The sequence below is a fragment of the Trichosurus vulpecula genome, chromosome 1 (assembly GCF_011100635.1).
Source record: "Trichosurus vulpecula isolate mTriVul1 chromosome 1, mTriVul1.pri, whole genome shotgun sequence".
NCBI lineage: Eukaryota > Metazoa > Chordata > Mammalia > Diprotodontia > Phalangeridae > Trichosurus > Trichosurus vulpecula.
The window spans coordinates 305,953,312-305,967,315 of NC_050573.1; the positions used below are offsets into that span (position 1 = coordinate 305,953,312).

Consider the following 14,004-nt stretch of genomic DNA (forward strand, 5'->3'; position numbering starts at 1 on the left):
AACACTTATATCACTCAAGATTTATAAAACACTTAATATACATGATCTCATGAGCCACACAACTCTGAGAGGTATGATTATCCCCATTTCACAGACGAAGAAACTAAGGCTCAGTGACTTGATTATGATTACTGTTAGAAATGTCTAAAATTGGATTTGAGCTCACATCTGCATTCCAAGTCTTGTGGTGCTTCCATTAGCCGCACTGCCTCTAATCCTGCCTCCTTTGTTTTCACGTATTTCTGAGTGCTGTGGTTTTACTATCTTTGTACTTTTTTTGGGTAGACTAGTTCCTCAGTTGCTTTCTAGTCCCAGTAGTTCTCAGCTACTTTGACTGTCATTTGTCTGGATGGCATGGTCTAGTTCACTATTAAGCATCTTATGTAGACTGGTGCAGGAACAATAGTGGTTTACCAATACAACAAACATTGGTTTCTCATTTGTATTAATATATCAATCATACCTCGCTTAGTCATTTTAAAATTATTTGGTAAATCCTTATTTGTAATTCATTTTTGCTTTGATTTTGAAATATAGGTTAAGGATGGCTTTGAAAATATTTCAGCTGAATTGGCAAAGAAAAATCATGCTCTGGCCCGGGCTCAGGAAAAAGAAAATAAATCATCTGCTTTAATTCAAGACCTGACCTCAATGGTAAAAGAACAGAAAACAAGAATTGCAGAAGTTTCCAAGGCAAAATTGGAAACAACAACAAATTTAAAGGTAAGATTGTGACATTTTCTTTCTTTTTTCATACAGGTTTGGAAAAACTTTTAGAAACAACATCAAATTTAAGGTAATATGGTAACATTTTCTTTCTGCTTTCATACAGGTTTGGGGAAACATCACTTTAAAAAAATGAGTTTAATATGATTTAAAAAAAAATCCTGATTTTTTTTCTCCCCTGAACTTAATACTTTGCATTTAAAAGTTTCCTTCATTGCCTTTGCCTACATTTCAAAATAACATATACTAGGGGTTTGATGGGTTTTTTCTCCCCAGATGACACTAGAAGTAGAGATTCATTCATATATCTGCTTGGTGAAAAATTACTTACTGATTTTTACAGATGAATTTGTCCTTTTAGGTTACTAAAGTAAAAGGCATCCTAAAGAAACAGCCATTTAGCCAACACTTAAGACAACCTTCAAAGACTGTACTTAATTTAAAAATTGAACTTTTTTAAATTGTGAAAAAAATTTTTAGAATCTTTCCTTTGTGTGGTTTTGAATATTTTATGCACAAACAAAATCAGTGCAGCTAAGAGTAGAAGGGCAACAGTTAACTGGAAGGAGGGATAATTATTGTATTATGTTTCTCTGCTAAGTCTTATATTTGAGATACATAAGAAACTGATTAAAATTTATAAGACTAAGAGCCATTTATCAATTGATAAATGGTCAAAGGATATGCACAGGTGCTTCCCAAGGGAAGAAATCCTTCCTATCAGTGACCATATGAAAAAAGTGTTTCAAATCACTAATAGAGAAAGGCACATTTAAAGCAACTCTGACGTTTCACGTCAGGCTCATCAGATTAGCAAAACTGACAAAAAAAGGAAAATGATAAATATTGGACAGGCTGTGGGAAAACAGGAATATTAATATGCTGTTTGTAGAACTGTGAAGTGGTCTAACTATTCTGGAAAGCAGTTTGAAACTATACTCTAAAAGTTATTACACTTTGCATACCCTTTGACCCAGTGATACCATTAACTTGGCATTTACCCCCAAAAAGATTAAAAAAAGAGGAAAAGCACCCATATGTACAAAATATTTATAATTTCTCTTTTTGTGGTGGTAAAGAACTGGAAACTAAGGAATGCCCATCATTTGGGGAATGATTGAACAATTGTTATATGCATGTACTAGAATAATATGTTATTAGAATTGCTGGTTTCAAGAGAAACCTGGGAAGACTAGTATAACTGATGCAGAGTGAAGTAAGCAGAACCAAGAGAATAGCATATACAATTTTAGCAACATTGTAAAGACAAAACAACTTTGAAAAACTTAAGATATCTAAGTGATACAATGAAAAAGCCATGATTCCAGAGTACCAACAATGATAATGATAAGCAGTATTACCCACTTCTTGACAAAGAGATGAATTCAGGATGCAGAACATCCTGCAGACATCACCAATGTGGAAATTGATTTTTCTTGATTATGCATGTGTGTTAGAAGGATTTTTGTTTTTCTTTGCTGGACAGTAGGGAGAGAAAGTGGTGGGAAGGAGGAAAGTGAATGTCTGTTAATTGAAAAAAATTAATTAAAATGTTTTATGTATACAGAATCGAATCCGTACCCTTGAAACCATGATTGAGGAGGACAAGCAGAAGAGTGTTCAAATAGAACTTCTCAAGCAGGAAAAATCACAGCTTATTTCTCAACTAACAGCCCAGGAATCAACAATTGATGGTTTAAGAGCAGAAAGAAAAATGTGGGGACAGGAGCTAACACAACAGGGTAAAAATTCAGTTTTTTAAAGGAATTTTAAAAGGGATTTTTAGTTCTAAATCAAAGGAGAAAATTCATTTTGTTACCAATTTTTAAAAAAATAGTGATATTTAATATCACTCAAATTATTTATTGCAGTAACTGAATAATTAAACCAGAAAACTAGAATTTTTGATTATGTTACAGGATCTAAAAAGTAGGAACCTTGATTGATTTAACAGAATTATAAAATTTCCCTCTCTGTTCACAATTTCCTAGCCTTCCACCTTTGTATTGTCTTAGCCCTCCTGATTTTATGTTATTTGTAGAACATAGTCTATCATGTAACAGATTTATAGAACATATTCTATTCTAATAGCATCCTCCCAGTCTTTGATGTCTTCCTGTTCTCACAGTTTGTCATTCCTGTTATTGCTTCACTTCAGTCATCCAGTCAGCAAGCATTTATTAAAACTGTTGTGTACCAGGCACTCAGCTGGGAACAGGGGATACAAGAAATGAAAGTCAAACAGTCTTAATGCGTATAAGAGCTTATTTAATTCTATTTTGCAGCTTTGATCCTGTAGTTGATCATTTCAACATGTGATATCCTTCATGTCAGAAGGACAAGAAGTATACATATTGTATTTTCAGACAATGCAATTGCACAATATATAAATGAGTAAAACCCACAGAAACTGAAATTACTTTTATAACATTATGAAATGACATTGAAACTGAAAATTAATTTATTAAGCAATAATTAGCTTAAAAAAAGACATTAGAAAAACAGTAAAAGCATAGCTGACAGTAGTATCACACATATTAAAATATGTAATATGTAGCCAAAGCACTTTATAGAGGCCTGTTTATATCTCAGACCTGTTTATGAATGAGAAAACAAGAAAATAAATAAATTCAGTTTGTATTTAAAGGAATTAGGGGGAAGAAAGCAATAGTCTAGAAGAAAGACTTTTTTAAGATATTGTAAGGTGGAAGAGAAATAGAAAGTGAATTTTTTAAAATTGAATTGATAAATTCATAAACTGGTTCTGTGAAAAGGACAGTCACATTGGCAAGCCATTAACAAATAGTCACAAAAGTGAATTAGCATGAAATTAGCAGAAATGAATTAGCAAAATTACAAATGAAAAAGGAGAAAATACATAATAAATTGTGAATAGTATTAGGAAATAGTACATGCAATTTAGAGGCCTAAAGGAGACTGAAGTTTTTCTACAAAAATACAAATGATCAGAATTGAAAGAACAGTAAGTAAATATCAGTCTCAAAGAAAGGAACAAGACAGGTCAAGGAACAATTATCATGCCAAAACAAAAACAAAACTCTGCTCAAATGGATTCATAGGTGAATTATTTCAAACCTTCTAAGAATAAATAATCCCTTATATTCTTAAGCATAGATGAAAAAGGAAATATAGCAAAATACTTTTTATGAGGGAAACAACAGTATTGATTTTAAAACTTTATTGCCCAGTTTCCCTAATGAATATGGATGCAAAAATATTAAATGTTAGTAGAATCAACAATCATTTATTGTTTCCTACATGCCAGGCACTGTGCTGAACCCTGAGAATTCAAATATAGGCAGAGAGAAAGGTATAAGCTCAAGGAGCTTACATTTTAATGGGGGAAGATAACATAAAAATAAACTAAATGGTGGGGATTTCAAGGGAAGGTACCCTTGAGGGGTAATGGTAGAGTGTAAGGTTAAGCAGGGTGGGACTTTTTTACTGTTTTCTCTTTTGGAGCACTTATGAGTCTGGCCTTTGTTTCTTTGATTAAATCAGGAGTCTTTGATGACCTCCTTACCTCAAGGGAAAGCCTAGTTTACATGGGTTTGAGTCCCATGGTTGTGATGCCCTTTGATCCTGAAGAAGCTTTTAGGTCACATGGTTTTGAGTTGCATGGTTGTGATGCCCTTTGACCCTGAACAGGGTATATAAACTCAGAGGTTAGCGTTTTGTTTAGGGATCTCACTGGAAGAGTATTGGTGTGGAGACTCTGGGTAGCCAGTGGAGGCCCCCAGCTTTGAAGAAAACCCAGATGTTGGTGCTTCTCTTTTTGGTAACTATGTATGTGATTTTTTGATCAGACAAAGCCTGTCTGTTGAATTGTGTTATTTGATCTCTTGATATTTTCTGTTTGTAATTTCTGTTTGTATTTGCTCTGAAGTTCAGGGTGCTGGCTTTTCCTCCTGAACTGAGTGAGTGGTATATGTATTTTTTGATTAAAATGAGATTGTTAACCCCTTAAGGTTGCTTTCTTTAGAAAAGTAGATCAAAGTACCTGTGCAGGCAGCTCTTGTTGCTGGTCTTGTTGGGTCTCACACCCCTACAGCAGCTGCTAGCCACATTGTTGTTACATAGAGCACAGGAATGAATGAAGACATGGCTGGCTTGGATGTGTTTCTTAAAATTGAAGTTCCGGAAAGAACTAGTCCAGGGGTGGGGAACCTGTGGCCTTGAGGCCACATGTGGCCCTCTAAGTCCTCAAGTACAGCCCTTTGACTGGATCTAAACTTCACAGAACAAATCCCCATAATAAAAGGATTTGTTCTGTAAAATTTGGGTTCAGTCAAAAAACCACACCCAACCAACTGTTCGTTAATTATTAGCCAATTAGCAGAAGGGGAGGAATGAATTTCCAGGTTAAAGAGGTTGTCATGGTATGGTAGAGAAAATCTAGAGACAAATGAGTCCTCATTGATCAAACAAGCTTTATAATAGGCATGGAAGACTGATTCAACATTAGAAAAACTATCCCTTCAATATAACACATAAACAACAAAAACTTGTATCAGTAGATGCAAAAAAAGGCCTTTAACAAAATCCAGCATTCATTCACTCATGATAAAAAACATTACAAAGGATCTGAATAGCCAGGCATGCCTGTAATCCATTTCAAGGGAGGTTGAGGATGAGGCTCCTAGATTGATTGAATTTGGGAGTTATGCGCAATAGTTGGACTAAACAGGTTGATGTTCACCCTCACTCTAGCACCAATATGGTTATTTCTTGGGCAAGAGTTGCTGAAGGAAGGCTGAATCAGTCAGGTTAGAAATAGAGCAAATCTTTGCTCCTATACATGTTAGTAGGATCGGTCCTGTAAGTTAATGCTGAACTTTCAGCTTGGATGAGATAGGGAGAAAGTCTTAAAATATAATAAATAAAATAAAGTCTAAGAATGGAGATATTTTTCCTAAATACAGTGGGAAGTATCCATTATTCTTTGTCCACTCTATTGATACCATTCTTCTCTAGTCCTGTTAAGTCTATATGTTTCAAAGCTCTGTCTTCAGCCTTCTTTTAATCTCTGCACATTAATCTTATCTACTTCCATGCCTTTGATTATTACCATTATGGAGATGACTTCCAAATCTCCATATCTATCACCAGTCAGTTTCAGCTGCTTTCTAGACATCTTTCTGCTCAGTATGACCAAAGTCAACTCACTGACTCCCCTACAGCCCCCTTCCCAACTTCTCAGTTTATGTTAATGGTACAGTATCTTCCCAGGCTCTAGAAAAATGTAAGGGCTCAAAATCTGAGGAGTCATCTTCAATTGTCTTACCACATTATTTGCCAAGACTTTTTGATTTTCTTTTCTCAGTATTTCTTACCTTTAACTTCATTTCTGCTAACACCAATAGAAATATCACTGAACTTAGAACACTTAGCACTCCTGGTGCCTACACTGTATGTCCGTATAGCAAGGTACTACAGTTCTGAGCCAAGTTTCTTTTTAATGCATCAATTCATTTGTTTTGGCATAAATGATACTTCCCTAGAAACAACTAAACAAATCCCAATAAACAGTTTATTATGAGTAAGGGAGAAGTACCTTTTAATTCAAGACAGTACAGTAGTGACGTTGACCATTGTATTTTAACCAAAGTTTTGTTACCTCTCCAAGCTGACTTTATATACATTGTAGTGGTTCTCATGTGTATTGCTTTGCTTATGCTTTCCTCACTTTCTATGACTTCATACAGGTCTTCTTTTTAAGCCCAGTGTCCTAATCCTTAAGTGATACATGTACTAACTACCTCATAACTGTTGTGAAGATAGCACTTTATAATCTGCAAGACAGCATGTTAAATGTGATTTGTTGTTGCAGTTGTAGTTCAGGTCCTCATTGCCTCTTAACTTTAATTATTATAATAGCCTTTTCATTAGTTTCCTTGCCTTTTTCCTCTCCAATCCATCCTTCATAGGGCTGCCAAAATAATTTTGTGTCTAGTGTAACTATAGCTCAGCAACCAGCATTGGTTCCCTGTTGCATAGATGATAAATACAAACTCCCTTTCTTGGTGTTTAAGGCATTTTATACCTACCTTTCCAGGCTTATTTCATAGTACTCCTTTTTGTTCAGCCTTTGCTCCAGCAGAGAATTAAGCTATGAGTTATCCCCATATTTCACCTTCTCTTACCTTTCTACTTTTGTATAGGCCAATTTTACTTTTTTGCGTACCACACTTGGAACACACTTCTTTGTCTTGAGGTGTTGAAATCCTTTTCTTCTCTCAAGTTCCAACTTAATTGTCATATCTTCCTTAACACCTTCACTGGTTTACCCCAGCTGAAAGTAATCTTTCCTTTCTTCAATTTTCCTAGAGAACTTTGTCTAGAACTCTCATTTGTATCCATAATGTTCTATCTTGTATTATACTAATTTGTGTACATGTCATAATTCCCTTTAATTGTAATCTCCATGAGGACCAGAATTATGACAGTTTTTATCTTTGTATTTCCAGTGCCTAACATATCTCTTGCATACTTTAACTTTTTAATTGAATTTTGTATTTCCTTGTCAGATCAATCACCCCTTTAGAATAATGACTTTTTTCAGGAAATGTTTAATATTGAAGTTAAGCAAGAAGTTGGGAAAAATTTTTTATTATATGGTATTTTTGTGTGTATGGTCAGAATCATGCAACCTTTGTCACATATCACATATAGAAACATATAGTAGTAGTAGTAGTAACCAGTAATGAAAAGACTACCTTTTATTAAAACATTACCTCATTTTACTTTTACTCTTTGTTACCAAATGTAGTAGAAAAAAAAATACAGCATCACCTTGTCAGGATAATAGATTTATAGCAGGAATGGACTTCAGAGGTGATCTAATCCAACGCTCTCAATTTGTAGATGTGAAACTGAGGCCCTCAGAGACTCTTGCCCAAGGTCATTAGCTAGTAATTGTCAGAGCTAATATTTGAACCTAGGACTTGGAATTCCAAGTACATTAGTCTCCTCTGTACAAGGATGCCATCCATGTTTAGATGTTTAGAAGTTTAGATGTATTCACCGACTATTTGATAATGGATACTAAGGGTTTTTTTTTTTTGGCCTGAACATACGATTTCATTGGTATAGGGAACTCCCAATGAAGGCATTCTCTCTTACCAATGCTGATAGGCCGCAGACTTTCAGTCTTAGAGTACTACTTGGGGCACTGAGAAATTAAGTAACTAACTTGACCTAGCTCTTCCTAACTACCAGTAGGCTACTTTTCTAGTCACTAAACCATGTTTATAATAGCAGTGTTAAGGATTATACTGTCAGCCAATACTATTAATATTTTATGCATCATATTGATACCTCAACCACTTAGAACCATTGGCTCAGCTCAATACCACTATTAGGCCTATATACCAAAATGATCAAAGGAAGAGAAAAAGGACTCCATATGTACAAAAAGATTTATAGCAACTCTTTTTATAGTGGAAATGAACTAAGGGAGTATCCATCATTTTGGTAATAAGTGAAGCAGCCCTTTGTAAACAGTGAGCTGTCTTCCTTTCTCAACAAACCTTTTTTGATATGTTTTTTTTTGTGTATATTTTTATAATTCAGTGTTCCAATCCCATCCCCTTGCCCTCAATTTTAAATATATTGTTAATTCAAATACTTTGTTGTGCATGTGATTGTAATAACATACTGTTGTGTCAAAAAAAATAATAAAAAGGGTCATTTGAGAGAACTTAGAATGCAGAATAAGTCATATGTTTTTAGATGTGACCAGTGTGGGGATTTGTTTTACTTAGCTGTGCATATTTGTTGCAAGGGCTTCTTTTTTTTTAATTTTGGGGAAGGGAAAAAAAATAACTACCTTTTCATTGAAAAATTAATATTTAAAGCCATTTAAAAATACTATAGAAAGAAAATAAGCAAATTCCAACTCAAATGCCACTTTCCACTTGAGAGCCCTTCTGATTCCTCCAGTTGCTAGTATCTTCAAATTTTTTTTTGTATTTACTTATATTTTCATTTAACAAAATATAAGCTCCTAAGGTAGGCAACATTTTTGTTTTTGTTCTTGTTTTTCCAGCATATGTAGCACAATGCCTGACATTTAGTTGGTGCTTAATAAATACTTCTTCATTGATTGACTGATTGATTAATAATTAAAACAGTAATAGTAAATTAATAATAAAAATAAAATATTAATAATAATTAAGATAGTAAAGTGCCATTCAATTGTTAATTGAATTTATTACATAAATTTTCTAAAGTCATTTTGATTGTGCCATATATTCCAGTCTAGCAGTTCTTAAATATCCAAAGTTTATAACACTATACATTCACTCCTACTTGGAAGTTTTAAAAACAGCAGTGTAAGTAACTAAAGGAAAAACATTTTGGATTTTTTTTTTTTTGCTTTCACAATGAAGGATAATAATTTCTTTAATTCAGAGCTATTTCTTTTTAAAAAAGAATTTCCTACAATTTAAAAAAAATTGTTTGAACTATACTGATGCATTACATTTTAATATTGTTTAAATTTTTTATTTAGGAGCATCTCTAGCCCAAGATTATGGAAAATTGGAGGCAAAAATTGAAGTTTTAACTACAGAGAATGAATCTCTTCGGAAGCTAAGTGCACGTGAGAGTGATTCTTTAAAAATTAAGGTCAAAATTATAGAAGACCAAACTGAAACCATTAGAAAATTGAAAGAAGTGAGTTTGACATCATATTTGATATTAAGAACTATTTTTTTTCTTAAGAAAGAAGTTGAATTTGTTTAGAGTCTTTTTTATAGGTATTTGGAGGGGTTTGGGGGAGAGCTCAAACCAAGTCCCTGCTTTTACTCTGCCATCTTGGCTCCGCCCCCAAGGAAGATGTGGAGAGGGGTAGATCTGGCAAACATTTATAATAGCTGCTATGAGTTAGACAGAATTTTGGTATCTAGAAGTTTAGAATTTTTTGTATGTTATATTTTTGTGACAGGTTACATGTCAACATCACATTTTGTTTATCCTTTGTTTAGCTACCAATTCTATATTTTCTTATTTTTATCTTTCTAAAGTTAACTTTTCGTGGACCCACAGAAGAGCTAGTCAGTTCTTTTTTCCTACCATTTGTGAAGCAGCCCTTTGTAAACAGTGAGCTCTCTTCCTTTCTATACAAACCTTTTTTGATATGGCTTTTTTGTGTATCTTTTTATATCTCAGTGTTCCAACCCCCCCATCCCCTTGCCCTCAATTTTAAATATATTGAATTAATTCAAACAGTTTGTTGAAATTAACTCAGGTAAAATGTTCCTTATAGAAAATTGTTAGATATAGCTTTTCTAGGCCCTAAGCCTCAAATATTCTTCTCTCCGTTTCTACTCCTCCTGCTCATCCAATTAATTTTAATACCAGTTTTTTCCAGAGTAAATAACAATTATAATTTTTAAACCAACCTAACCATAAACTAGGTGCTGGGGTGAATTCATAATAAATTCTCTACATTATTAATCCTTCTCACTTCTAATACAGACTCTCCCTTAGTGGGACCCCAGAGGCTTTGGAGCTCAGTTGATCATTTTTTAAATATATTTTTATTTATTTCATTAAATATTTCCCAATTAAAAGTAAAAAAAAAAATTAACATTCATTTAAAAAATTTTTGAGTTGCAAATTCTCTCTCTCCCAACTGTCCCTGCCCTCTCCTTGAGAAGGCAAGCAATATGATATAGACTATGCATGTGAAGTTATGCAAAACATTTCCATATTAGCCATGTTGCCCCTCCACCACCACCACCACCATGCCCCCCCACCTCCACACACACAAGCCAAGAAAAATAAAGTAGGAAAAGTTGCCTCATTCTGCACTCAAGGTTCATCAGTTCTGTTTCTGGAAGTAGACAGCAATTTTTCATTATTGGAGCCTTTGAAATCAACTTAGATCACTGTATTGCTCAGAGTAGCTAAGTCTTTCACAGTTGATCATCATAAAAATATTGCTGTTACTGTGTACAGTGTTCTCTTGGTTCTGCTCACTTCACTTTGCATCAGTTCATATGAGTCTGCCCAGGTTTTTCTGAAACCATTCTTCTCATCATTTCTTACAGCACAATAGATTTCTATCACAATCATAGAGCATAACTTGTTCAGCAATTGCGCAATTGATGGGCATCCCCTCAATTTCTAACTCTTTGCCATAAGTATTTTTGTACAAATACTATAGATCCTTTTCCCTTTTCTTTGATCTCTTTGGGATACAGACCTAGTAGTTTAATTGCTGGGTCAAATAGTAGTATGCACAATTTTATAGCCCTTTGGGTATAGTTCCAAATTATTCTTCAGAATGGTTGAATTGGTTCACATTGCCACCAGCAGTGCATTAGTGTCCCAATTTTGCCACACACTCTCTAGCATTTGTTATTTTCCTTTTCATCATGTTAGCCCCAGTCTGTCAGGTTAGGTAATATCAGAGTTGTTTTAATTTGCATTTCTCTAATCAATAATGATTTTGAACATATTTTCACGTGACTATTGATAACTTTTATTTCTTCTTCTGAAAACTGCTTGTTCATATCGTTTGACCATTTATCAATTGGAGAATAGTTTGTATTGTTTCATTAATTTGGCTTAGTTCTCTATATAATTGAGAAATGAGAACTTTATCAGAGAAAGTTGCTGTAAAATTTTTTCCCAGTTTCCTGTTTTCCTGCTAATTTTGGCTGCATTAGTTTTATTTGTGCAAAAACTTTAATTTCATGTAATTAAAACTATCCATTTTACTTCCCATGATCTTCTCTCTCTCTTGTTTGGTCATAAATTCTTCCCTTATCCACTGATCTGACAGGTACGTTTTTCCATGCTCCCTTAACTTACTTATGATTTTACCCTTTATGTCTAAGTCATTTATCCATTTTTACCTTATCATGGTCTGTGGTGTGAGATGTTGATCTATGTCTAGTTTCTTCCAAATTTCTTTCAAGTTTTCCCAGCAGTTTTTGTCAGTTGGTGAGTTCTTGCCCCCTAAGCTTGGATCTTTGGATTTATCAAACATTAGATTACTGTGGTCATTCGCTACTGTGTATTTCTGTACCTAATCTATTCTACTGATTCTACCACTCTATTTCTTAGCCAGTACCAGATTGTTTTCTTGATTACTGCTTTGTAATATAGTTTGAAATCTGGTACTGCTAAGCTACCTTGCTTCACATATTTTTTATTGATTCCCTTGATATTCTTGACCTTTTATTCTTCCAGATGAATTTTGTTATTAATTTTTTCTAGCTCTATACATTAATTCTTTGGTGAATTTGTACATTTTTCCCCATTTTTTGTGCTTCCTTTACCAAGTTATTCTTTTTTTTGTGATGCTCTTGCATCACTTTCATTTCTTTTCCCAATTTTTCTATAACCTCTCTGATTTTAAAAATCCTTTTTAAGCTCCTTTTAGAGTTCTTTTTGAACCTCAGACCATTTCACATTTTTCTTTCAGGCTTTACATACAGGCATTTTGACATTGTTGGTCTGTTTTGATCTCTCCTGTCACCATAATACCTCTCTATGGTCAAGTTCTTTTTAAAGTTTTTTTCTCATTTTTTCAGCCTATTTTTTTTTAACTTGTAACTTTATGGTAAAGTTGGGTTCTGCTGTTGTGGTGGAGGAAGTGCTGTCCCAAGCTTCTTGTATGGCTAGGGCCTCCTTGCTGGGCTGTGCCAGGGGTCATTAGGGCCTTACCTCTTGGCTGCACCAGGGGCTACATGCTTCAGGGCTTTGTTCCTGGCCTGTCCCATAGCTCAGGGCCTGACTGCTGGCTTGCCCAGATGCTGCCTGTATTGGACTATGCTCTCCTTTTACTCCAGTGGGACAGACCTTTCCTGCTGACTTTCTGAGTTTTCTTGGGCTGGAAAATTGTTTCACTGTATGCTTTTGTTGGTTCTGCAGCTTCATAATTCATTTTGGGTTGCTATAGCTTTTGGGGGGTTAATTTGGAAGAGTTCAAGTAAATTCTTGCCTGAACCCATTCCCCTGCTTATCTCTTTTAATTAAGTCTATTTTTGCTTTTGCTTTGTCCAAGATTGCTCACCTTTATTTACTTCAGTTGAAGCATAATAGATTCTGCCCCAGCCCCTTATTTTAATTCTGCGTGTATCTCTCTGTTTCAAGTGTGTTTCTGGTAAACAACGTATTGTTGGATTCTGGTATCTAATCCGTTCTGCTGTCTGCTTCTATTTTATGGGTGAGTTCATCCCTTTCACATTCAGTTATGATTACTAACTCTGCATTTCCCTCCATCCTATTTTCTTCTTCTCTCTTTTCATCTTGTTCCTCCTCCAAAGTCTGCTTTACTTCTGACCACTGCCTTCTTTTATCTGCCCTCCCTTTTATCACCCCGCTCTTTTCCCTTATATCCTTCCCCTCCTATTTCCTTGTTGGATAAGATATATTTCTATACCAAATTGACTATCAATATGTATTTTTTCTTTCTTTAAACCAACTTAGATGAAAGTAAAATTCAGGTATCGCCCACCCTGCAGCATCTCCCTGCTCCCATTCCCCCCATCATTTTTCCCTTCATCATAAAATCTTTTTCTTTCATGCCTCTTTTATGTGAGATCATTTTGCCCATTTTTCTTCTCCTTTTGCCCTTCTCCCAAGGAATCCTTTTTTATCTCCTGTCTATTTTTTTTATATCATCCTAACATGAACAACTCACTCTTGTGCCCTCTGTCTATGTAGACTTTTTCTAACTGCCTTAATAATGATGAAGTTATTAGGAATTACATGTATCATCTTCCCATCTAGAAATGTAAATAGTTTAATTTTATTAAATCCCTTATGATTTTGCTTTCATGTTTACCTTTTTATGCTTCTCTTAAATCTTATATTTGAAAGTCAGTTTCTATTCAGCTCTGCTCTTTTCATCAGGGATACTTGAAAGTCTTCTATTTCATTAAATACCCATTTTTTTTCCCTTGAAAAATTGTATCAGTGTTGCTGGGTAGATTATTGCTGGTTGTAATCCTAGCTTTTTTGCCTACTGGATTATCATATTCCAAGCCATCCACTCCTAACATGGTAGCTACTAAATCTTATGTGATCACTGTAGTTGCATGATGTCTGAATGGTTTCTTTCTGGCTGCTTGAAGTATTATCTCTTTGAATTGGGAGCTCTGGAATTTGGCTATAATATTCCTAGAATTTTCATTTTGGGATTTCTTTCATGTGGTTATTGGTGGATTCTTTCTATTTCTATTTAGCCTTCTCAATTTCTGTTTATCTTGGCTCCTAGGATATTGGTGCAATTTTCCTTTA

The 14,004-nt window shown here is 34.5% G+C and overlaps 1 protein-coding gene across 1 annotated transcript in view; it reads left to right on the forward strand.

Moving 5' to 3' along the window:
- LOC118855019 (leucine-rich repeat and coiled-coil domain-containing protein 1-like) overlaps positions 1-14,004 on the forward strand; it is a 71,556-nt gene that overhangs the window by 38,597 nt on the left and 18,955 nt on the right. The window contains 3 exon segments of the mRNA XM_036765158.1: positions 538-723; positions 2,294-2,468; positions 9,260-9,423. Coding sequence (XP_036621053.1) covers positions 538-723; positions 2,294-2,468; positions 9,260-9,423 — 525 coding nt within the window.